Consider the following 23,774-nt stretch of genomic DNA (forward strand, 5'->3'; position numbering starts at 1 on the left):
GTGGCACACACTCTTGAATTTTGCAATCACAATATATCTATAAAGCATGAGTAAACTTTTGGTTTGTTTTATTTTTATACAAAACTTAAAACCCCATTCCCCCCCCCCCCCCAATATCCCATAACAAACCAAACCAAACCAAACCCCAAACCTTCATTAGACACCACTGGCTTTTTTTTTTTTTTTTCCTACAGTTCTATTTATATCACTAAATCCAAGGTGGCCAATGTATTCCCAGGTTAAAAGAAGGGATATTATCACGCACTCCAGAGTCAACGGTGGAAACAGAAGATTTGTTATGTTTATAAGCAAGATCAGGACCAATTTTATAATGACATATATAACAAGAATAACTGTTCTCATCACGTATTTAGAATGTCAGTGTCACTTTTTATAACCTACAACTACCTGCTTTAGCTTTGTTAAATAAAATTCTTTAACTCCTTAAAATTGTTAACACTAGCGACTTTGTTGTTAGATCTAAGGTTTCTGTAATTTCTGAAATAATGTTTAACTGATCTGATGTTCTGTATTTTTTCATGATATTTTTAGGGAAATAGCATATACCCATTAGTACTTATGTTCAATGGTTTGAAATGTCTCTAAATTCAGTTTTCTAATAAAGGCTATTAGAAAGGTAAAATTAACGGAAGTTGAATTTGAAATACAAATTCATATTTAAGAGCTTATGTTCCAATCCTAGATATAATGGCATAAATTCTTCCAACAAAAATGGTTTCTACATCTGTATAAAGTCCTGACAAGATTTAAGCATTGTTTTGATTGTGAATGTCCTCTGCGTGTCTCCAATTTACTTTTACTCAGGAATGTACAAATGATTTTATACAGCACGATGCTAGTACCACTCTGTATTATAATAAGCTTTTTTTGCTTTTTAAATAAAAACAACAAATCCCTAGTCAGAAATAAACTGACAAAATTTACATTCTTCTCTTAAAAAAGTAAATAAAATAACATTATTTAAAATGTGAATTAGCTGTAAGACATATGGTACAATTACATAGATACATATCAACACAGCACATTCAATTTGCCAAAAATTAATGATTACAAAGCCAATATGGTTGCTGCCATATATATATATAGATGTATGTACAATGATTATAGCATTCATAATTGCACTATACCTACAACCAGTTTTCAATTATAAGGTGTTTTATGAGGGAGCAAAAAATAGCAACTGTTCTTGTTATTGTTGTTTTGGAGTTGGGAGGGTTAAGGATGAAAAACATCTCATTAGTATTTATTGTTAATTTTGTTACTCAACTAATAAGTCATTCTTTTTCCACCTCTCCTCTGCTGCTGAGAGGCAGCAATTTCTGTGCTAAGTGCACTCTAGTGCTACTTGGCATTGTAGATAATCCAATTACGTCTGACCTCTGAGTTCTCTGTAGCTTGCTAGCAATCATGCACCTGGTCAAAAAAACACCTTTCAACCTAAGCTGCTCATCGATGTGTGCTACATTTTTGTTGTTAAAAATTTGCATGTTTAAATTTCAAGAGTGATTTTCTCACTGTTTCATTTACATTAATAAATCTTTCTAAAGAACATCAAGAGAGGCTATTTTGCATGAAGTCTATCAAATGTCTGTGAATCGGTTAAGAGGCAACCTTATCAAGAAAGGTTCCTGAATGTGATCACTCATCAATAATTTCATGCTGTACAAAGGTGCTTTGATATTATTACAGAAAACATCATATGCAATCTCATGCCATCTCTGACATAAGGAGAGAGTTAAACTGTCTTCTATACATGTATACCTAGTAGCATATTCACTCACACTGTTGTTTTTGGCATTAGAAAATGGAACACTTTCTAAAGAAGGGAACATATGAGCTGAAACTATGTTTATCATTTGGCAGTTGACTCAATCAGATCAGTTCCCAATCCATCAGTTTGGCATTTCAATCGGTATCTTATGTTTCAAAAGTATTGGTTTTATAAAAAGCCAGATTTGGCAAGATTTTATACAACAAAAATATTTTTTTACTGTGGAAAAACACACTTTAAAAAAGCTCTAACTTAAGAAAAAATGCACACAACTGAAAAAAAAAGAACAACCACCACTGTTTCAGGCTGTAGCCACCTGAGAAAAAGTAGTGTCCATGACATTTCTGTTTAGCATATGTGAATAAAGAAAAGAGAAAATAATGGCACATGGCAATTAAAAAGAGATTCTTTGATATTCCATGAACATCCCAGGTTTGTGTCTTTAATTATTTCATTACTGTCTTCTATGCATCTTTCTGAACTGTGAAAGTATGGTTAAATTCTAAATCCATACACAACTATTTCTATTTTGCAATCCCAATATTCTAGCCTCAGAAATTAAGACAAAATGAAAACACCCACGTCAAGAATTTAAAAATCACACTATCAATACTTTTGATCCTTCAGAGAAAGTACATTCTGTAAAATTTGAATGACAGACTTCAGTTCTGATGATAGCATTTTTCCTGACCAAATCACTCAACAGAAAATATTTTACCAAGGAATGCAACTGGGAAAACAGCCATTGTACCTTTAAAAACATAAGGAGGGGAGGAAGGAGCGAGAGAGAAAGGGTCAGGTAAAGAGGAAACCAGCTTGATTTTGCTTCAATAGCAAAAAACTATTATCCTTTGTGAGTGTACGACTGAGAATTTAAAACACATTGAGTCACAAGGTTTTGCCTAAAAAATAAGAAAATGTACTGTGAACGTACTTCAGCATCTTCTGTTTTTCCTCCATATAGTTTAAATAAAATCATAATATTAACTAAAACCTCTGTGGACATTCACAGAGTTCAGGTCGGCAATAAATTAGTATTATGCAATTTGTTTTCACAGATAATACAGTTCCTCTTGTGTATCTTCAATCACGCAAAGGTGGTCTTGGAGGGCCCCCTAGGCACAGTTAGACCAGGTTGTACTCCTTCAGGTTTAACTGTAGGATTGTGTCCTTGACAGCAGCAAAGACGAAGCGTATATTCTCTGTGTCTGTAGCACATGTGAAGTGGGAGTAGATAATTTTGTCACTGTCTGGATTCAGGTCTACAAACATCTTCAAGATGAACTCTCGTGCTGCTTGTGCATCCCGTTGTGGTCCTGATAATTAAGAAGAGAAAGTCAGTTTTTCCTAAAGTCAATTCAATATTTGAGCTTCTTTAGGAGAGGAACCTTAGGAGCATAAAACAGAAGAAAGACTCAGTCTGTGATCCTTGTATAAGAGTATAAGTCCTTTTAAACTAAGGGAGGGCAGATTTAGACTGGATTTAAGAAAAAAATTTTTTACAATGAGGGTGGTGAGGCACTGGAACAGGTTGCCCAGAGAGGTAGTGGAGGCCCCATCCCTGGAAACATTCAAGGTCAGGTTGGATTTTTGAGCAACCTGATCTAGTGGAAGATGTCCCTGCCATTTGCAGGGGGTTTGGATTAGATGACCTGTAAAGGTCCCTTCCAACCCAAACCATTCTATGATTCTATGATTCTAAGAAGGGAAAATTTTTACTAATAAATACTACTGTATACTATTTTTTCCGAGTAGGAACCATAAAAAAAAAATGGAAGGAAATTCCAGAAGTTGATCATGCAAGAGCTGTTCTTTTCCTGCTGACTATCCTCTTTCTTCCATAAGATGTTTAAAATGGAGAGATGAAATTGATGATCTATAACCACACAAAATGAACAGAAGAAATAGTTGCTTTATACTAATAAATATTTTAAAAAATTAATATAATTGGCCCATTTTCAGGCTATATCTACTATATTTAAACTATACTTAAGTACATTCTTTTAAAATGTAGCATAATTGAGTTACATCCTAAACTGGTCTGACACTGTCTCCAATAGAATTTCATTTACTTTAGTGATAATAAAATATACATGCTTGCTAGTTGAAGCTGTTCAATTGGAAAAAGTTAATGTTCTAACAAAACAATTATCTAAATTATATATAACAATCCTATTAAATCTAAATTAAGTCTGTAATTCTCAGAAGAACACAAAGTCTATGTAACCAAACTGCATGTTCTGCTTTACACAAGACAGAAGGCAAAATAATGACTTCCAATCTAGAACGTTCATGTTCACAGCCAAAAGAGCAGCACAGAAGCAGGAACATTAGCCACAAGCTATTGTTTTCCTATACTGCAATTCTATTCCAGTGCAATTTTCATAGGCCATTATTCCCTTGCCCTCCTGTTTCTGCAATGTGGGTTTCTACAGAACATGTATGTTTGCTGTGCCTCCTCCTTCTATCTCCTCATTAGTCCTGGTCTTGTTACATGACAATATAAATACCAGTGCTCAGCTTTTAAATAGTTCTGTGCTTCAGTGGTTATGAAATCTGTACTTAGGGGGTTAGCATGTGCTCACATAACTTTCAATAACTGCACAATAAAACTTATTTTTAATACTTAAATACAATTGCAAACATTTATAATTTGGATAACTGCAAAAATTAGGTAGCAAAGGAAGCACAGAAGAGAAATCATATGCTTTCTGATATCTATTGGTTGCAAAGCCTTGTGGAAGGAGAACATGATTCTGCAATATCCTGGTGTATGCACATGAATATATATGTGTATATATAGACACATACACAGACTACACATTTGCTGAGATGTAGAGAAGAATATGTAAATAGATAATAAGTTATCTGAGGTAGGACAGAGAGGACTGTTCAAAATTTTTAAAATTTCTAACCACAACAGATTCTAGCCTTTAGCTTCAGCACATATTCTATAGAAACAGCAGCAACAATAAATTTCACTACTATTTTTTTTACTCTTAATAAGTTTAAATATTTGTAAAGGAGATTCCTAGACTTTCAAAGGCAATGATTTCTTCAAAATAAACCATTTATTGTTTTTATCAACTTCCTAAAATTTTGTTAAACAGTTTTACAGTGGGTAGACACAGGTAGGGTTGTCCCTCTCTCAATCAAATCTACTGCACTATTCAAAGCCTGTATCCAAATTTTGCTTACCTAATAACATGTCTGCTGATTATCATGTAATTTAAATTTTTTTGACTGGAGTTCAAGTACAGAAAACTGAGGTTAAAAAGAAAGTTTGCCACCTCAGGAATTTAGAAAAAAGGGAATAAGCCAATGTTAGATTTACAATGGTAAGTGGTTATGATCTAAATAATCTTGGAAAAGAATTATAATACAAATCAGTAGATTTCTTGTCCATTGCTCCCTATTTAGCAGTCTTCAAAGGGTCTCTCTATATGATAGTTGAGTCCTATATAAAAAGTACTACAATTTGGCTTGGCTATATTAGCTTGGTGAGTGTAATAATTTATTTTCTTTGAAGACTCTGGAGGGGAGTGTGCTCCTGTGGATAGACAGTTTTCTCTTCTTTCCTTCCCAAGTGTGGCCCCTTTCTGTCTTTTTCCCCCTCTCCCAGCTCTTCATTCCAGTCTGTGAGTCAGTCTTTTAGTATTAGCTGTGAAAGCATACCTTCATGTGATACTCTCACCCTTGAGCACGTCTCAGGCTCTCATCCAATGTTGTTATGACATACTGTGCAATACAACTGCTTAGTTTAATCAGTCCAATTTGCTATCCTGGTTAGCATTTCTCATCCCTATGCTACTTTCTCCATTGTGCTACCACACAGGAAACTGCATGGGAGAAGTGATCCAGCTGAAAAATACCTAATTCTGATGAGTTCTCCAAATCTGTCCATTTTCAACATCTCCAAACAGGGTGCTGGAACAGCAGAGGGGACCACACAGTGACCTGTGCAAGCCACAGACTGTGTAATCCACCCCATCTTTCTACCAGAAGAAATCAAATCAAACCATAACCTTGTCTAAGGGGTTAAGTCCAGCAAGATCTGCAGAATTAGTCAGATACTTAAAGACTTTCAGGTCTGGCCTACTGGTTATGGCCTTACTGGTCCATAACCTTCTTTTGTTTCCCTTACTGATGGCAAAGGAGAAGAGGAAGAGGGTTTCTCTGAGCTGACCGACTGAAAACCTGATAACCTTCTACGATGAAATGACTGGCTTGGTAGATGAGGGGAAAGCAGCGGATATTGCCTACCTAGACTTCAGTAAGGCTTTTGACTTTGTCTCCAATAAGATCCTCATAGGGAAGCTGATGAAGTATGTGCTGGATGAGCAGACAGTGAGGGGGATTGAAAACTGGCTGAATGGCTGGGCCCAGATGGTGGTGATCAGTGGCACGAAGTCTAGTTGGAGGCCAGTAACTAGTGGGGTACTCCAGGGGTCAATACTGAGGCCAGTCCTGTTTAACATCTCTTTTAATGATCTGGATGATGGAGCAGAGTGTACCATCAGCAAGTTTGCTGATGACACAAAACTGGGAGGAGTGGCTGCCATCCAGAGGGACCTTGACAGGCTGGAGAAATGGGCTGACAGGAACCTCAAGAAGTTCAACAAGAAGTGCCAAGTCCTGCACCTGAGGAGGAACAAGCCCAGGCACCAATAAATGGTGCCTTTAGCCCCTTTCCATCATTTACCAGCAGTCCTGGCTAACTGGGGAGGTCCCTGCTGACCGGAGATTAGCAAATGTGACACCCATCTACAAGAAGGGCCAGAAGGAGGCCCCAGGGAACTACAGGCCTGTCAGCCTGACCTCGGTGCCAGGGAAGCTGATGGAGCAGATCATCCTGAGTGCCATCACACGGAATGTAGAGGATAACCAAGGGATCAAGCCCAGCCAGCATGGGTTCAGGAAAGGCAGGTCCTGCTTGACCAACCTGATCTCCTTCTACGACAAGGTGACCCGCCTAGTGGATGAGGGAAAGGCTGTGGATGATGTCTATCTAGACTTCAGTAAAGCCTGGTTTCCCACAGCATTCTCCTGGAGAAACTGGCTGCTCATGGCTTGGACAGGTGTACTCTTCTCTGGGTAAAGAACTGGCTGGATGGCCGGGCCCAAAGAGTGGTGGTGAGTGGAGTTTACTCCAGTTGGTGGCCGGTCACAAGTGGTGTCCCCCAGGGCTCTGTGTTGGGGCCAGTCCTGTTTAATATCTTTATCAATGATCTGGATGAGGGGATTGAGTGCACCCTCAGTAAGTTTGCAGATGACACCAAGTTGGGCAGGAGTGTTGATCTGCTTGAGAGGAGGAAGGCTCTACAGAGGGACCTGGACAGGCTGGATTGATGGGCCGAGGCCAACTGTATGAGGTTCAACAAGGCTAAGTGCAAGGTCCTGCACTTGGGCCACAACAACCCCATGCAACGCTATAGGCTTGGGGAAGAGTGGCTGGAAAGCTGTCCAGCAGAAAAGGACCTGGGGGTGTTGATTGATAGCCGCCTGAATATGAGCCAGCAGTGTGCCCAGGTGGCCAAGAAGGCCAAGACCATCCTGGCTTGTATCAGGAATAGTGTGGCCAGCAGGACTAGGGAAGTGATTGTGCCCCTGTATTCGGCACTAGTGAGGCCGCACCTCGAATACTGTGTTCAGTTTTGGGCCCCTCACTACAAGAGAGACATTGAGGTGCTGGAGCGTGTCCAGAGAAGGGCAACGAAGCTGGTGAAGGGTCTGGAGCACAAGTCTGATGAGGAGCGGCTGAGGGAACTGGGGTTGTTTAGCCTGGAGAAAAGGAGGCTGAAGGGAGACCTTATTGCTCTCTACAACTACCTGAAAGGAGGTTGTAGCGAGGTGGGTGTCGGTCTCTTCTCCAAAGTAACAAGGGATAGGACGAGAGGAAATGGCCTCAAGTTGTGCCAGGGGAGGTTTAGACTGGATATTAGGAAATTTTACTTCACTGAAAGGGTTATCAAGCATTGGAACAGGCTGCCCAGGGAAGTGGTTGAGTTGCCATCCCTGGAAGTATTTAAAAGACAGTTGGATGAGGTGCTTAGGGACCTGGTATAGTGGTGGTCTTGGAAGTGTTAGGTTTATGGTTGGACTCGATGATCTTAAAGGTCTTTTCCAACCTATACGATTTTGTGATTCTGTGATTCTGTGAAATGCTGGGGGCCACCCAGCTGGAAAGCAGCTTGGCAGAAAAGGCCCTGGGGTTCCTGGTGAACACCAATTTGAACATGAGCCAGCAATGTGCCCTTGCAGCAAAGGCTAATGGTATCCTGGGCTGCATTAGTATGAATGTTGCCAGCTGGTGGAGGGTGGTGATCCTTCCTCTCTACTCAGCACTGCTGAGGCCACACCTGGAGTCCTGTGTCCAGTTGTCAGCTCCCCAGTACAAGGGAGACATGGAGATACTGGAGAGAGTCCAGCAAAGGGCCACAAAAATGATTAAGGGATGGGAGGAAAGGCTGAGAAACCTGGGACTGTTTACCCTAAAGAAGAGAAGGCTCAGGCGGGGATCTCATCAATGTGTACAAATACCTGAAGGAAGGGTATAAAGAAGATGGGCCAGGCTCTTGTCGATGGTGCCCAGTGACAGGACAAGAGGCAATGGGAACAAGATGAAACACAGGAGTTTCTGTCTGAACATCAGGAAATCCTTTTTTACTGTGAGGGTGACCGAACACTGGAACAGGTTGCCCAGAGAGGTTGTAGAGTCTCCCTCCTTGGAGATATTCAAAAGACATGGTCCTGGGCAACAGGCACTAGGTGACCTTGTTTGAGCAGGGGGGTTGGATCAGATGATCTCCAGAGGTCCCTTCCAACCTCAATCATTCTGTGTGAATTTTGTCTGTTTTTTTCTGGACAAGCATTTAACACAGGTGTATCTCCACTTGAGTGATGATAACAGAAGGGCCCATAGAGCCTTCTCACCTGCAGGATGTCATCTAGGGCACTTGTCACACTTGTAACTTGAAATGACAAGAATATTTTTTATTCAACTGCCAGTTCTCTTCTGTATAGTACTATCAAACTAAACTTACATGACTCATAAATAAGTATGGTCTGATCCTGCAGGCTGTTCACTGTGAACACATCCTTTCCTCTCAAACAGGAAAAACTGTAACTTTTTCCTTTTATCACTCTCTAGTTTTGAAAATGAGAGATTTAATCTTTTTTGTAGCTTTTGAATCTGCTTTTCACTCTCTGGTGAGACAAAAAAGATGTTACTGTATGAATTTGGTTTTTTTCTCTGTTACGAAAGCCTCCACTCAGTTACCTTAGAATACCTAACTTTTCACCTCAAGAGAACTTTCTGAAAGTACAGCTTCCTTAGAAACAGCTGTGTGTTCCACATAATGTTTTCTGGGACAAGCACATTAAACTTCACATAAGTAACATAAAATTAAAATAAAGGAAAAAAAAAAAGAAATGATATAATGAAAGGGTGGGAGGAGTGATACTGGTTTCTCTGATAGCCACAGAGAATTTATGAAACTTCTGTTCAGATATCCAGCCTTAAAAAAACAAACAACAAAAAACCAAACAAACAGAACCAAAACAAAAAATAAAAAGAGTATGTGAGACACTGTGTAAAAATGAGAAATATATTTTTATGTAATTTTAGCTTTATACTTCAGTTCAAACCCTCACCCCAATTTATGAACAAGGACAGAATAAGGTCCATTGCTAATATGATGTTACTAAACTAGAATCAATAATTTCACGTGAAAGGTACTGCCATCCTATCCACAATTAATGGAGGTATAAAATTAAATCCTAAGCAATCTAGAAAATCCCACAAGACTTCAGTGACTTTAAAAATTTGGAGTATAAAAAATTGCTATTTTTAATAATTTTTTCCTTTTCATATAATTTTTAAAAAAACATGACCAGCAAGTCATTCAACTAGAAACTAACCATTTGGTGTACTAAGTACAATTTGTAAAGAAGAAAATGGGTGTAATGAAGAATGGGTGATAATCTTTGTCCTAAGAATCTCTAAGCAAAATATGGGCAAGGCTATTACATTTTGTCATTACTGCAGTGTAAATGGGGCATGAGCTCTGGTGGCAATATACTTACCATCATACTCTGGGAAATAATCAACTAAATGGGAGTACATAATTTTCTCCTCTAAGAGATCTTTTTTATTTAAGAACAGAATGACTGAAGAATTCTGGAACCATGGATATGTGATAATTGTCCTAAAGAGTGCTTTGCTTTCTTCCATTCGATTCTGGAATAAAAAAAGTGAGACGAATTTATGCGGTTGTGAAAATAAATTTTTAAATTTATTTTAAATCAATCCATGCAATTCCATTTTATTTGATAAACAGATCCATTTCATGTTTTCCACCGTCTTATCAAAATGTAAGATTTAACTGATTCATTTACAATTCATAGGTAAGTGGTAAATTAAATATGCAGGCAGTTTCCTTTTGCAAACTCAGTGACACAAGCATAATTATTCTTTAAAACACAGGTCACGAACATGATAGCTGTAACAAGTATTGTTGTAAATACTGACTATGCACAGTTACAATCAGCCAACAAATTAGTGGGTACTGAAATGCATGTGGTTCAAGGCAGAGACAAGTGTACAACAAGACATTATAACCAAGTTTTACAAACCTTATTTTATTTTATATGACTTTCCTAAACTTTAAATGCAAGTAATCCTTAAGTTTTTGAAAAATAGTTCCAGGTAAATTTGGAATTTACTCATTGATAACCTGAGAATATTTCCCGAAATCAAGGGCTTATGACATAAAATCTTACAAATGATAAATTTGTTTGTAACATCATTGGGTTAACCTTTACTTTAATTGCTCCTGAAAAGCATTTTGCATTATAGTGGAAATGTAAGTAAGTGAAGCATACAGTTCTGTTTGTAAGGGCCTTCTGACATTGGAAAATTCTGTTGTGTTTTGATACAATTCTGAAGAACTGTTAGGCTGACATGATGCAGTTAATACAGAGTTGGAACAAATTGAGTTCAGTACCAGGAATTAACTCTACTTCTTTCTTTATTTGGAAAACTCTAAGGCAGGCCTGATTACCTACTTATGGTGATAGAAACAACAGTTTCACCACCAAACAGGCCTCCAGAGAACAAAATCAAGGAAGTGAATACTGCAGATTCTGTGTTGCTGAGCCATAGAATCATAGATGCATAGAATCATTTAGGTTGGAAAAGATCCTTAAGATCAAGCCCAACCGTTAACCTAACAGTGCCAAGTCCACCACTATACCATGTCCCTATGCGCCACATCTACATGTCTTTTAAATACATCCAAGGATGGTGACTCAACCACTTCACTGGGAAGCCTGTTCCAATGCTTGATAACCCTTTCAGTGAAGTAAAATTTCCTAATATCCAGTCTAAACCTCCCCTGGCACAACTTGAGGCCATTTCCTCTCATCCTATCACTTGTTACCTGGGAAAAGAGACCGCCCCCCACCTCTCTACAACCTCCTTTCAGGTCTCCTTTCAGGATCTCCTTTCAATAAGGTCTCCCCTCAGCCTCCGCTTCTCCAGGCTAAACAACCCCAGTTCCCTCAGCTGCTCCTCATCAGACTTGTGCTCCAGACCCTTCACCAGCTTCGTTGTTCTTCTCTGGACACGCTCCAGCACCTCAATGTCTCTCTTGTAGTGAGGGGCCCAAAACTAAACACAGTATAGTGCGGCCTCACTAGTGCCGAGTACAGGGGCACGATCACTTCCCTAGTCCTGCTGGCCACACTACTTTTGATACAAGCCAGGATGCCATTGGCTTTCTTGGCCACCTGGGCACACTGCCGGCTCATATTCAGCCAGCTGTTGACCAACACTCCCAGGTCCTTCTCTGCTGGGCAGCTTTCCAGCCACTCTTCCCCAAGCCTGTAGCGTTGCATGGGGTTGCTGTGGCCCAAGTGCAGGATCTTGCACTTAGCCTTGTTGAACCTCATACAGTTGGCCTCGGCCCATCAATCCAGCCTGTCCAGGTCCCTCTGTAGAGCCTTCCTACACTCAAGCAGATCAACAATCCTGCCCAACTTGGTGTCGTCTGCAAACTTACTCAGGATGCACTCGACCCCCTCATCCAGATCATTGATAAAGATATTAAACAGGACTGGCCCCAACACAGAGCCCTGGGGGACACCACTTGTGATCAGCTGCCAACTGGAGTAAACTCTATTCACCACCACTCTTTGGGCCCAGCCATCCAGCCAGTTCTTTACCTAGAGAAGAGTACACTCGTCCAAGCCATGAGCAGCCAGTTTCTCCAGGAGAATGCTGTGGGAAATGGTGTCAAAGGCACCATTTCCCACTTAAACTCCAGGTAAACAACATCCACAGCCTTTCCCTCATGCACTAAGTGGGTCACCTTGTCATGGAAGGAGATCAGGTTAGTCAAGGAGGACCTGCCTTTCATAAACCCATGCTGACTGGGCCTGATCACCTGGTTGTCCTGTACATGCCCTGTGATGCCACTCAAGATGATCTGCTCCATAACCTTCCCCGGCACCGAGGTCAGACTGACTGGCCTGTAGTTCCCCGGATCCTCCTTCCAGCCCTTCTTGTAGATGGGCGTCACATTTGCTACCCTCCAGTCAACTGGGACCTCCCTGGTTAGCCAGGACTGCTGATAAAGGATTGAAAGTGGCTTGGTGAGCACTTCTGCCAGCTCCCTCAGTACCCTTGGGTGGATCCCATCCGGCCTATGGGACTTGTGAGTGTCTAAGTGGTGTAGCAGGTCACTAACCATTTCCCCTTGGATTATGGGGGCTTTGTTCTGCTCCCCATCCCTGTCCTCCATCTCAGGGGGCTGGGTACCCAGAGAACAACTGGTCTTACTATTAAAGACTGAGGCAAACAAGGCATTAAGTACCTCAGCCTTTTCCTCATCCTTTGTCACTATGTTTCCCCCTGCATCCAATAAAGGATGGAGATTCTCCTTAGCCCTCCTTTTGTTGTTAATGTATGCAACATTCTGTCAGAAATCTCAGACAATTTTGCTATAAATGTATTTTCACTTGTATTATTTTACATTTTAATGTTACCTGCATAAGAATGGAAAATAGGAACTCTAAAAAAACCCCACCACCTAAAAAATTCAATTTTGTAGAAGTTGATAGTTTAGTTATCTTGTATCACCACAGAATCGTCAAGCAATTTCTAAACTTTACAGCATGTTGGAGTGGTGAGTGAAAGTAAATAGACAAATTTATACATGGAGAAACTAAGGCAGAGAAGTAAAGTCTTTGCTTTTTTGCAATCAGTTGCATTGATTTCAATGGTGCAAGAATTTAATTCAAAAACTGAAATATTAACAGAGCTGAGCATAAAGCATAAGTCCTTAGGTTAATTGTTAAAGCACAATCGCAACCATTCCTTTTATAACTTTATAATATATAGACCTTATAACAATATCATAGTTAAAACTCGAGGGGAGACAGAGGAGGGGAAAAAATGAGGGAACACGTCCTAAATTCACACAGGTTTTTTTTACCATTTTTGTTTTCTGTGGGGTTTTTTTTCTTTACTGCCACAAACTACACTCACAGTATGGACAGTAGTACCTCTAAGTATTAAGGTGTGAGAAAATAAAATACCTAACATGCTCTAAAGACAAGAGCATACCTGTATTTTCTCCTGATGTATATAGTCTTAGCAATAATAAATCCTGTAGGATGTAACTCTTCCATTCCATCCCTGTAATTGCTACCTTCAGGTGGGTGGTCTTTCCAAAACTGAGCCTCTCCTTAGGAAGTAAATAAAAATGTTTACCAGTTGCCTGAATTAAGGGATATCTCACTGGCTTTTTCCCTTTCCCTGTTGTTATAAGGAAGGTAGACAGGATCTCGTTAAACATATATTTAACTCTCAGCAGTTTTTAAAAACTGTCCCAAAAGCCATCACTGTAAACCTGAATTTAAAATGTATCATTATGAAAAACTATTAGCCTCTGGCTTCTATTGAAAGGCCCACATGAATAAAACCTTTCGCTTTTTGTAGTTTCTGTTTAATAGAATCAGATATTTTAAAAGAAAGCAAAGGCATAACAAAAGAAGCAAAGACATGAAATGTTATAGCTTAAATACTAATAGAATACTAATAGAAAGTAATAGACTTTTTAGGAAAATATTACAATTTGAATTTCTGAGTTTAAGGACTGTTTTTGTTAAACTTGTCACTCATATTTACGAGGAGCAAGTGCAATAAATTTATTTTGGGGTAGCTGATAAATATCCAACTTAAGCCTCAAGGATAAATATTAGGAGAATTAATTTCTTACTGTTATTAATTCCTTATTATTATTCCTGGGCAACCTGCTCTAGCTGACCTTTCTTGAACAGGGAGGTTGGACTAGATGATCTCAAGAGGCCCCTTCCAACTTAAGCATTCTATGATTCTGTAATATGTAAACAATCTGGATTCAGCAAAGTACTTAAGCCTAATTCTAACTATAAATATGCATGTACTTCTGCAAAACAACTCCTTTGCTTATCATTAGGCATAAGTCAAGAGAAAAATTGTGCTGTAAGCTGCTCTGTTAGGAACTGAGTAGGAAAATATCATCATATGCTCTTCTATTGCTGAGTAGCTCTTCCCAAGAGGGAACCTCATACATTCTTTGCACTAAGATACTGGGACACTTACATTTGGAGAAGAATTTTCCCTTTATTTGACCAGACATTACTCATTATAAAATTAGGAATGGTAATTTACAGTTTATTTCCAGAATCAGACTTATTATACGATACTACTACTCCTACTGCATGTGTACTCCTACATGCAGAGTTTGACTACATGGGTGGCTTCAGAGTAAGGGTTAGGTCTATCAGTGGTAAAACGCTGCAGTTAGATGAGAGCAGTTACTTTTATAACCTAAGAGAACATAGAGAGCATGATTGTGTGTGTACAGCAGCAGGAATGCTGCTGCATTGCTGAGACCATTAGGCACCATAGAACAAGTAACAGCCACATATTTAATCCATTTAAATGTAAACATCTGTAAGTACCACACTGTCACACATCTCCCACTGAAACACCACTGAAATGACAGCAGAGTATTATCCCAGAAGTGTTAGCTGAAAGGAACCTCTGGAGCCCATCTAGTCCAGCCTTTCACTCAAGTAGGGTTATTGGCAACACAAGACCAAGTCAGTCATGGCTTTGTCTAGGCAAGTCCTCCAAGGATGGAGATTTCACCACCTCTCTGGGTTCCCTTTTCCAGTGCTAAACTAACCTCCAAGGGAAAACTGTTTCCTACAAACATTAACTAAACTAGCTGTACAGCTAAAGAAATATGAACTAGTTCTGGAAATAGGGATGGGATAACAAGGAATATAGGGCAAGGCCTGCATTGGGGATCTGACCTTATATCAGATGCAATGTGAAGGAAGCCTTGCCAAACCAAGCAAGACAGTATGGCTCTTTGAAGAGAGGGCAGGAGCAGTGGGGGCAGGCAGTATTTAATAGCTCGTTCAAGCACTAGCTCTGATTTTATGAGCCGGCTCTACCTCACCAAATTGCTTCCAGCAAAAGCCTATTTCAGTTGCAATGGAAAAGGCTGCAGACAAAAACTTGTGAATAACTAATGTACAGAAATGTGCAGCTAGAGTTGGCTCAAGGCTTCTCAGTGGCTGACAGCCTTTCACAGCAGTCATGCCAACCTTCACAGCAACCTCCCTTTGACAGCAGCAACACCTTGTTGTGGTCTCCCTAGCTCTCTAGGCACCTGGCATAAGGAAAACGAGCAGCAGAACCACTGTTTTTACCATCTCCCAAGATGTCTGTTGGTCTGGAAAAATCTGCAATTACTTCAATTACTTTTGCAATTACAGAAATAATATAATTGGCATAATTTATAATAGTTTGGCTCTAACAAGTCAAATTCTGAGAAATAGCTGAAAAGGGCTAAAAAAGCATTTAAAAGCTGTATCAACTGGTATCCAGTGAAGGGAAAAGCAGCATTTCTCACCTAACAAAAATAGTGCTCCAAGAGAAAAGACTGGGTACAATATTAATCTGGAACAACACAGAAGCAGTAGTGGATCATTTCACCCATAACTAAATGTCTTTATGATTGACTAGAGTGGCATCTAGTTGACCTGCTGTTACATATAAACCAAAAAATGTAGTTATTATTTTTTTTCCTCAAAATTAATAATTTAAATAGGTTCTGTTAACAAAATTAGGATTTCACAGCTTTTGAGGGATTGAATTTCATTGAAATGATGAGAGATAAGGTGGCGAGGTAAACAAAGATGCATTTTTTAATGATGAACTTGTGCTGTGTATATATCTATGTGTGCTGGGTTAGCCTTGGCTAGCAGCCAAACTGCCACCCAGCTGCTCTCTCCCTCCCCTGTCTCCAGCAGGATGGGGGGAAGAAAACAGAAAGAACTGGAACATGAAAGCTTGTGGATTGAGATAAAGACAGAGAGATCAGTTACCAGTTACCGTCACAGGCAAAACAGACTCGACTTGGGGAAATTTAACTTAATTTATTGCCAATTAAATATTTAATTACTGATTCAGGTAGTGGGAAAGAAAAGACAAACATTAAAACAACAGCATTCCTCCCCACTTTCCCAGGCTCAACTTGACTCCTCTTCAGACTCTTCAACTCTGTGCCCCCCTCCCAAGCTGCACAATGGGGATGGGAGTGAGGGTTATGGTCAGTACATAGCATTTTCTCTCTGTTGCTCCTTCCTTCTCATACTTTTCCTTTGCTCCAGTGTAGGTTTTCCACAGGCTGCAGTTCCTTCAAGAATATCCATCTGCTCTGGGGTGGGTTCTCCAAAGGCTGCAGTCAATATCTGCTCTACCACTGAGCTCCTGCTCCTGCTCTGACCTTGGTGTTCCCTCTGCTGTTTCTCACTCTTTGTTCCCTCCTCCTTCCATCCAGCACTTTTTTTACCCTTTCTAACCTAACATATTTATGTTATCACAGAGGCACCACAAGCTTTGCTGATTGGCTCAGCTTTGGCCTGCAGTGGGGCCGTTGGAGAGAGAAATGGAACCAGCTGGTTTTGGCACAGGGTAGCCTCTGACCTCTTCCCACAGAGGGAGCCTTCCCCTCCCCACTACCAAAACTTTGTGATGTACACCCAGTACACTGTTTATGCTGGTAAGAGATGGTTATCTGAGTGAGAGGATTCAGTCAGAGATAACTGCAGATGAAGAGGGGGTACCGACACAAGAGAGCTTCAGCCCCCCTGCCCCCAAAGATCACAAAGCAGGGGTTAATATTTCTGAAGTTATTTAGCATCACAGTGATGCACTCCATTATTTGACCTGACAAAAGTTTGTGCATTTGAGTCTTTTTTTCTGTTGGAAAGTCTATATTAATTAGGAATATCTCCATTCTCCAAATAAGTCTTACAGCAATTATTTAAGTAGCAGCACTGTCTGGCTGCACAGAAAGACCCTGTAGCGTATTCCTTGGCTGGAAATATAGTAAGGCTGCTACATGTAAGGTTGGGAAATAAGAGGAAATCAGCTAAGTGCCAAGTTCTCCACTATGTAAAAAAGTAAACACAGTTTCAAAACTGGAAACACTTTAATTTTTTGCCATCAGTATGAAATATAATCATGCAGCTATACCTAGCTATCTGAGAGAGAATTGTAATGGTTGTACAAACCATTGTATTGTGATGAATAACTCAAATGCGGTAAGAGACTACTTCAAACACATACAGAGCTCAGGAATGATTCCTTTATTCTCTTCAATTGTTTTAATCTTTCTGCAGACCAGCCTGATGAAAAGAACTGCTGGTAGAAGACTGGGAAGACATCTCTCTAGCTGAGAACTGTATTTTTAAATCACCTTAAAGAAGAACTCTAACCTCTCCAACAACTTAAAGTTGCAACATTCAAAATATATTGCAATTTTATGTATACATGAGGGACAGACAGATCAAATGACAGCTGAAATCCACTGAAATAAATTTGTTCAACAACCATTAAATCACAATAATATTGTCCAAAAAATGTGATCCAAACAGTGGTCAAAGAACATGGCCCAAGCATTGCTGCCAAATTACTTTTTAAATAAAAAATGTCTGTTAAACTGTTTTTTTTTTATTAAATATCATGAATGCTGGAATAAACAATTTTTCATAAAAACCCACATATTTTTGAGAAAAACAGGTGAAAATCTTTTAAAATAAAATTGTCAATGAAAAAGGCCCTTTTCTGGTCAGTTTTGACACTGGTTACTGAAAAAAAAGTGGCCATCTTTGTCAGCAATCACGGCCAATAGTAACATTTACATCTGCAAATGGGTGTATGATAATTCAAACTCCCATTTCCATTATGAACCATCCATTTTAACACAGAGAAACAAGCTCTAGCTCTTCGTTATGCAAATGCTTCTTAGTACTGATACTTTATATTCAAAAGGTTTTTTATCTACAGAAAAAAAGAAAAAATATATATGCATGTGTGTGAACATGCATGAACAGATATAATACATACAGCAAATAATTTTGGCACAGAAGATAAATGTGTTATTTTCTCTAGTTTCCAAATAAACAATGAGTTCTGGAGATTTTATTTCCCACGGAAATAATATTTTAATTCTATCTGGGAGTTCATATTATTCCTCTGCTCCATGCCCAATTGTTCTGGACTGCTGAATGCTGATGAAAAAAAAAGGCAACTAAATGTTTTACATGTTTTTTTACACAATGCAGAAAAAAAAGTGCTGATCTCAACATTGTTTTCTTTCAGCCTTCATGGTAAGCCATGTAGGACTAGCCTGTGAATAAGGAACTCAAAGTGCTGGAAGAAAAGTGGAAACTTGCCTAGATGTGAACAGAAAGATAGTTCTGATGTAAAAATGAAATACATTCTTCAGATAATTGTCTCCGCGAAGAATGAAAGTATTCTGAACTCTGTGGCCTCATGTCATTTCATATTTTTCGCCTACATCAAAAGAAAGTGTGACTGGAACATTGTACCAATTTGTCAGAGCACACTGATGAACGCTACAGAAGTTCCATCTAGACTTTGGATACTCATCTATTTTAGAGATGTATTTTGTCCAGATTCAAAACATGAGCATATAGGCCTGCATCTACATACCTGTATACAAGCACAAATGAATACACACTAAAAACACCTATCCTGTATTCATGTATTTCATATAATTTTAATACAACAGACTTTAACTTGAATATTTTTTAACACGCCAAACAACTTTAATCTATTCTACCTAGGACAACTTAAGGATAACAAAGTTTCCTATATTCCTATTGTTTTAAAACACTAAAAATTTTTGTTGCAGCTAAACTGAATAATTTATTAAGATGCAATATGACTTTTAGAACCCAAACAAAAGCTTAAAAAAAGAAGCAACACTCTTTATTTGAAAAGAACCCTTTCCTTCTCTAATTAATTAGAACCAATAATGTAAACAACTCTTAAGAGGATTATAAATTACCTGTCTGAATAGGACATATAAATGAATTAGACCTTAAAAATAAAGATGATTAGTTCTATTTGTTTTGTTACTCAGTCAGTGATAACCCAGCAAGTAAAACTCCTATGAAATATAAGCTTTTAAAATTCTATTAATGTTAATATTTTAAGATGTCTGTTTCAACAGAGACATTTCAATGATTCTTTTATATGTGGTTTCATTTATCAACAAAAATAAATTGCTTAACAAGTAAAATAATGGAGAAAATATTGTTTTCCTAAGGCATAAAGATAGATATATGATATATGTGTATATATATAGGATACATATTATGTATATATAGGGCACTAGTGAAATTCCTTACTCAAAAGTCAAAGTGGAAAGAATATTACAGTTCTAAATACTAGTGAAATTTATCTCCAATTCTGTTACAAACTCACATTTTACAATCATATTTATATATATATATTTAACCAAAATATATTAACTCTGACCAAAATGATTTAAACTGGCATTTCTTCCCCAATTATTTTGGCCAATGGATGTTCTGCTTTACTTCTAAAAATCATCTTTTATCAATGAATATTTTATGCCATCCATTGCCTCTGTAGCTTTTCAGTCTCCAATGATATCTCAGAAAATACTTTTGATTTTTGATAGCTTAAAAAATTTCAAAATTTCATTTAGCCTATTATAAATTTAGCAGTGTTTAATCTATTAATTTATCTGAACTGAAGAAATCATGTCCTAAGTGTCTTTTCTGTTTTCCTCTGTGAATACACACACAAAAAAGAACCTTCTATATAAAAAGCCCACACTTTTATAGACCAACATAGACCTACAGAAGTTATATGAAATCATGTAACTCAGACTTTTAGCATGTTAACATGGAATAGACATTTGTCCAAGCATCAATAAATACCATTCTTTGTTTTGCCATTCCTATTAATACTAACTACTTAACAAGCTTTGCAAAGGTCATGAAAATCTCTTTTCTATGAACCCAGATTTTAAAACTATACTCTGCTCTCTCTAGTCCACTAGATTACTAGTTGTCCTGGAAAACTGGAACTCATTTATGTATTTATTGCCCTGAGACCATGAGATTTTATATATTTAGAAGAGCTACCTGTGATCCGTGTTTGAATGCAGCTTATCCTGGAATATGGAATAATAATATACGTTATGTAGGAAAAATCCTTTATTTAAGGAAAGAAGTTGATTTAAATAAATTTATTTAAAAATAAGTTTAACTTATTTAAAATTTAACTTATTTAAAAATAAATTCTAAACTGTGCTTTTTGATAAAACTGCAAGTTTCTCCAGACCACTGGTATAACTCAGGGAAAATTTGACCTATAGGACATCATAAATTTATCAGAGAGCTGATCCCTTCATTTTTCCTCTCACTACTAATTCTGTCAGACTTTTCTGGAAAAGAGAAAAGGTCAAACACATCTGATAATTTAACTTATGTTTCCCTTCATCACATCGTATCAGATTGAGGAAAGATTTACTTAATTTACAGTACTAATAATGTAATGAATATATTATGTCATCTGGATCAAATTTTGTCCTCATTTCCACCAATGAATCTAGATAAGACTTACTGTATTATTAAGGGCAGAATTTGGAACACCTAAGTATCTGCCCTTTTATACTCATTTAAGAAGAGAGGCATTTCAAATCTGTACACCATCTGAAATTTTTGAAAGAGATGTTTAAATATACTATCCTTAGCAATTTTTCACATTTTGTATTTATGCACCAAAATCAGATGCTTAGTTATGTACAAACTAGACACATACTTAAGAGAGGAGAGATGACATTGTTTCTGAGCATTGGTTGTTAGAGGAGTCATAGTTATAATACAACTTGGGTAGCTATGCATGCTTTTCTTCTGGTTTGAAACCTCCAATTCTTTAATTGCAATCTTTGTCACTGAATTGCAATTTCATGGATATATCATTTAAGCATCATCCTACACAGGGCTCTGAAAGACAGGCAGTCTGAACACTTGTCTCATTTCTGTGCATAATGTCCCCTTACAGAGTAGTTGAAGATTTAACTCCTCTAAGGATATGAAGTCAGAAATTGGTGTCTAACTCAATCCCACACATACCCAGTAAGTAAAAGCCCTTGAGATACACTAGTGAAACTTCTCAACTTACTATAGCCTCATCTGATTTATAAACCAAATGTATTTCTCTTGAATAAGCTAAACAAGGAAAGAAACAGATTTACAGCAGAAAGTCTATCATGCACTACATTTTGAAAATACAAACCTGAGTCTTAAGAACTCTAAAACAGTTTCAGAACGATGAAGGGTCATATAAACAAACACAGATGCACTGAATGGCAAATAATAATTTATATTTATACATGAAAATGAGATTAATGAAACAATGTATTAACTGAAAAGAATCGCACAGATAATTTAAAAAGTATAGTTTTCTTTGTTAAAGCATACTACAAGGAAAAAGATTTCAGGCAATATCATGCAGTGGACTAATTAGAAAGAGAAAGTAGGCCATCTTACAAAAATCATACTGTTTAATCAGGCCATGAAAGCAATGCAAGAGGAGCAGCAGAACACTGCAAGTTGTTGAGTCAGGTCACTTACACAGATGACAGGCACAAGTATCAAAGAAGGGTTAGATTCTATCATAGTATCACACTGATGCCATCCATAACAAAAAAGTAGGGCATTTATACACACTGTCTCACTTTGGTGCTGAAATTTTAATATTGTTTCACAGTTCAAAGGTTATTTGAATTTTGCAGAGCGTGAAAAAGTATCCATTGACTGATTACCAAAGTACCCAAGTTCAATTATTGTCTTCCTTAATGAACCTGTCACATCACAGTGAGGAATAAGAATATTTTCTGTAAATTTCTTAAATTAAGGTGAGAACTAACAAATGTAAAACCTTTTCATATTTCTGTCACACCCACATTCTGACAAAAATACACTTTGCTTTATGTGGAATAAATAAACACATTCTTGCTTTCTGGGACTGGAAGAGAAAGGAAAAGGATGAGAATAAAGCAGTGTTCTGGTATGCTAAAAAAATCTATATAGAATCATAGAATCATAGAATGGTTTGGGTTGGAAGGGACCTTTACAGGTCATCTAGTCCAACCCCCCTGCAATGAGCAGGGACATCTTCAACTAGATCAGGTTGCTCAAAAATCCAACCTGACCATGAATGTTTCCAGGGATGGGGCCTCCACTACCTCTCTGGGCAACCTGTTCCAGTGCCTTACCACCCTCATTGTAAAAAATTTCTTTCTTAAATCCAGTCTAAATCTGCCCTCCCTTAGTTTAAAACCATTGCTCCTTGTCCTGTCACAACAGGCCTTGCTAAAAAGTCTGTCCCCATCTTTCCTATAGGCCCCCTTTAAGTACTGGAAGGCTGCTATAAGGTCTCCCTGGAGCCTTCTCTTCTCCAGGCTGAACAACCCCAACTCTCTCAGCCTTTCTTCATAGGAGAGGTGCTCCAGCCCTCGGATCATTTTCGTGGCCCTCCTCTGGACTCGCTCCAACAGCTCCATGTCCTTCTTGTGCTGAGGGTTCCAGAGCTGGATGCAGTACTCCAGGTGAGGTCTCACCAGAGTGGAGTAGAGGGGCAGAATCACCTCCCTCGACCTGCTGGCCACGCTTCTTTTGATGCAGCCCAGGATACGGTTGGCCTTCTGGGCTGCGAGCGCACATTGTTGGCTCATGTCCAGCTTTTCATCCACCAGTATCCCCAAGTCCTTCTCTGCAGGGCTGCTCTCAATCCCTTCATCCCCCAGCCTGTATTGATACTGGGGTTTTCCCCCACCAGGTGCAGGACTTTGCACTTGGTCTTGTTGAACCTCATGAAGTTCACATGGGCCCACTTCTTGAGCTTGTCCAGGTCCCTCTGAATGGCATCCCGTCCCTCAGGCATGTCAACCGCACCACTCGGTGTTGTCTGCAAACTTGCTGAGGGTGCACCTGACCCCACTGTCTATGTCACTGATGAAGATATTAAACAGCACTGGTCCCAGTACGGACCCCTGAGGGACACCACTCGTCACTGATCTCCATCTGGACATTGAGCCGTTGACTGCTACCCTCTGGATGCGACCATCCAACCAATTCCTTATCCACTGAACAGTCCATCCATCAAATCCATATCTCTCCAATTTAGAGAGAAGGATGTTGCGGGGGACCGTGTCAAAGGCTTTACAGAAGTCCAGATAGATGACATCCATTGCTTTTCCCTTGTCCACTGATGTGGTAACTCCATCATAGAAGGCCACTAGGTTGGTCAGGCAAGACTTGCCCTTGGTGAAGCCATGTTGGCTGTCTCGAATCACCTCCCTGTCCTTGATGTGCCTTAACATAGCTTCTAGGAGGATCTGTTCCATGATCTTCCCAGGCACAGAGGTGAGGCTGACAGGTCGGTAGTTCCCAGGGTCCTCCTTTCTACCCTTTTTAAAAATGGGTGCAATTTTTTATTTTTTAAATTTTTGCTTTTTTATTCTTTATAGAAGCTTGTGTCGAGGGCTGATTCTCAACAGATTGCAGCGAGGGA

At 38.8% G+C, this 23,774-nt stretch overlaps 1 protein-coding gene across 3 annotated transcripts in view; it reads right to left on the minus strand.

Moving 5' to 3' along the window:
• Positions 1–668: 668 nt before the first annotated feature.
• Positions 669–23,774, minus strand: part of LOC142402970 (guanine nucleotide-binding protein G(q) subunit alpha) — a 150,678-nt gene continuing 127,572 nt past the window's right edge. For all 3 annotated transcript variants that reach the window (XM_075488999.1, XM_075489001.1, XM_075489000.1), the window contains 2 exons: positions 9,878–10,031; positions 669–3,108 (listed from right to left, as the gene is read on the minus strand). In XM_075488999.1, the coding sequence (XP_075345114.1) occupies positions 2,918–3,108; positions 9,878–10,031 (345 nt within the window). In that variant the 3' untranslated portion in view covers positions 669–2,917. The remainder of the gene's footprint in view (positions 3,109–9,877; positions 10,032–23,774) is intronic.

This window comes from Mycteria americana (genome assembly GCF_035582795.1).
Source record: "Mycteria americana isolate JAX WOST 10 ecotype Jacksonville Zoo and Gardens chromosome Z unlocalized genomic scaffold, USCA_MyAme_1.0 Scaffold_18, whole genome shotgun sequence".
Classification (NCBI taxonomy): Eukaryota; Metazoa; Chordata; class Aves; order Ciconiiformes; family Ciconiidae; genus Mycteria; species Mycteria americana.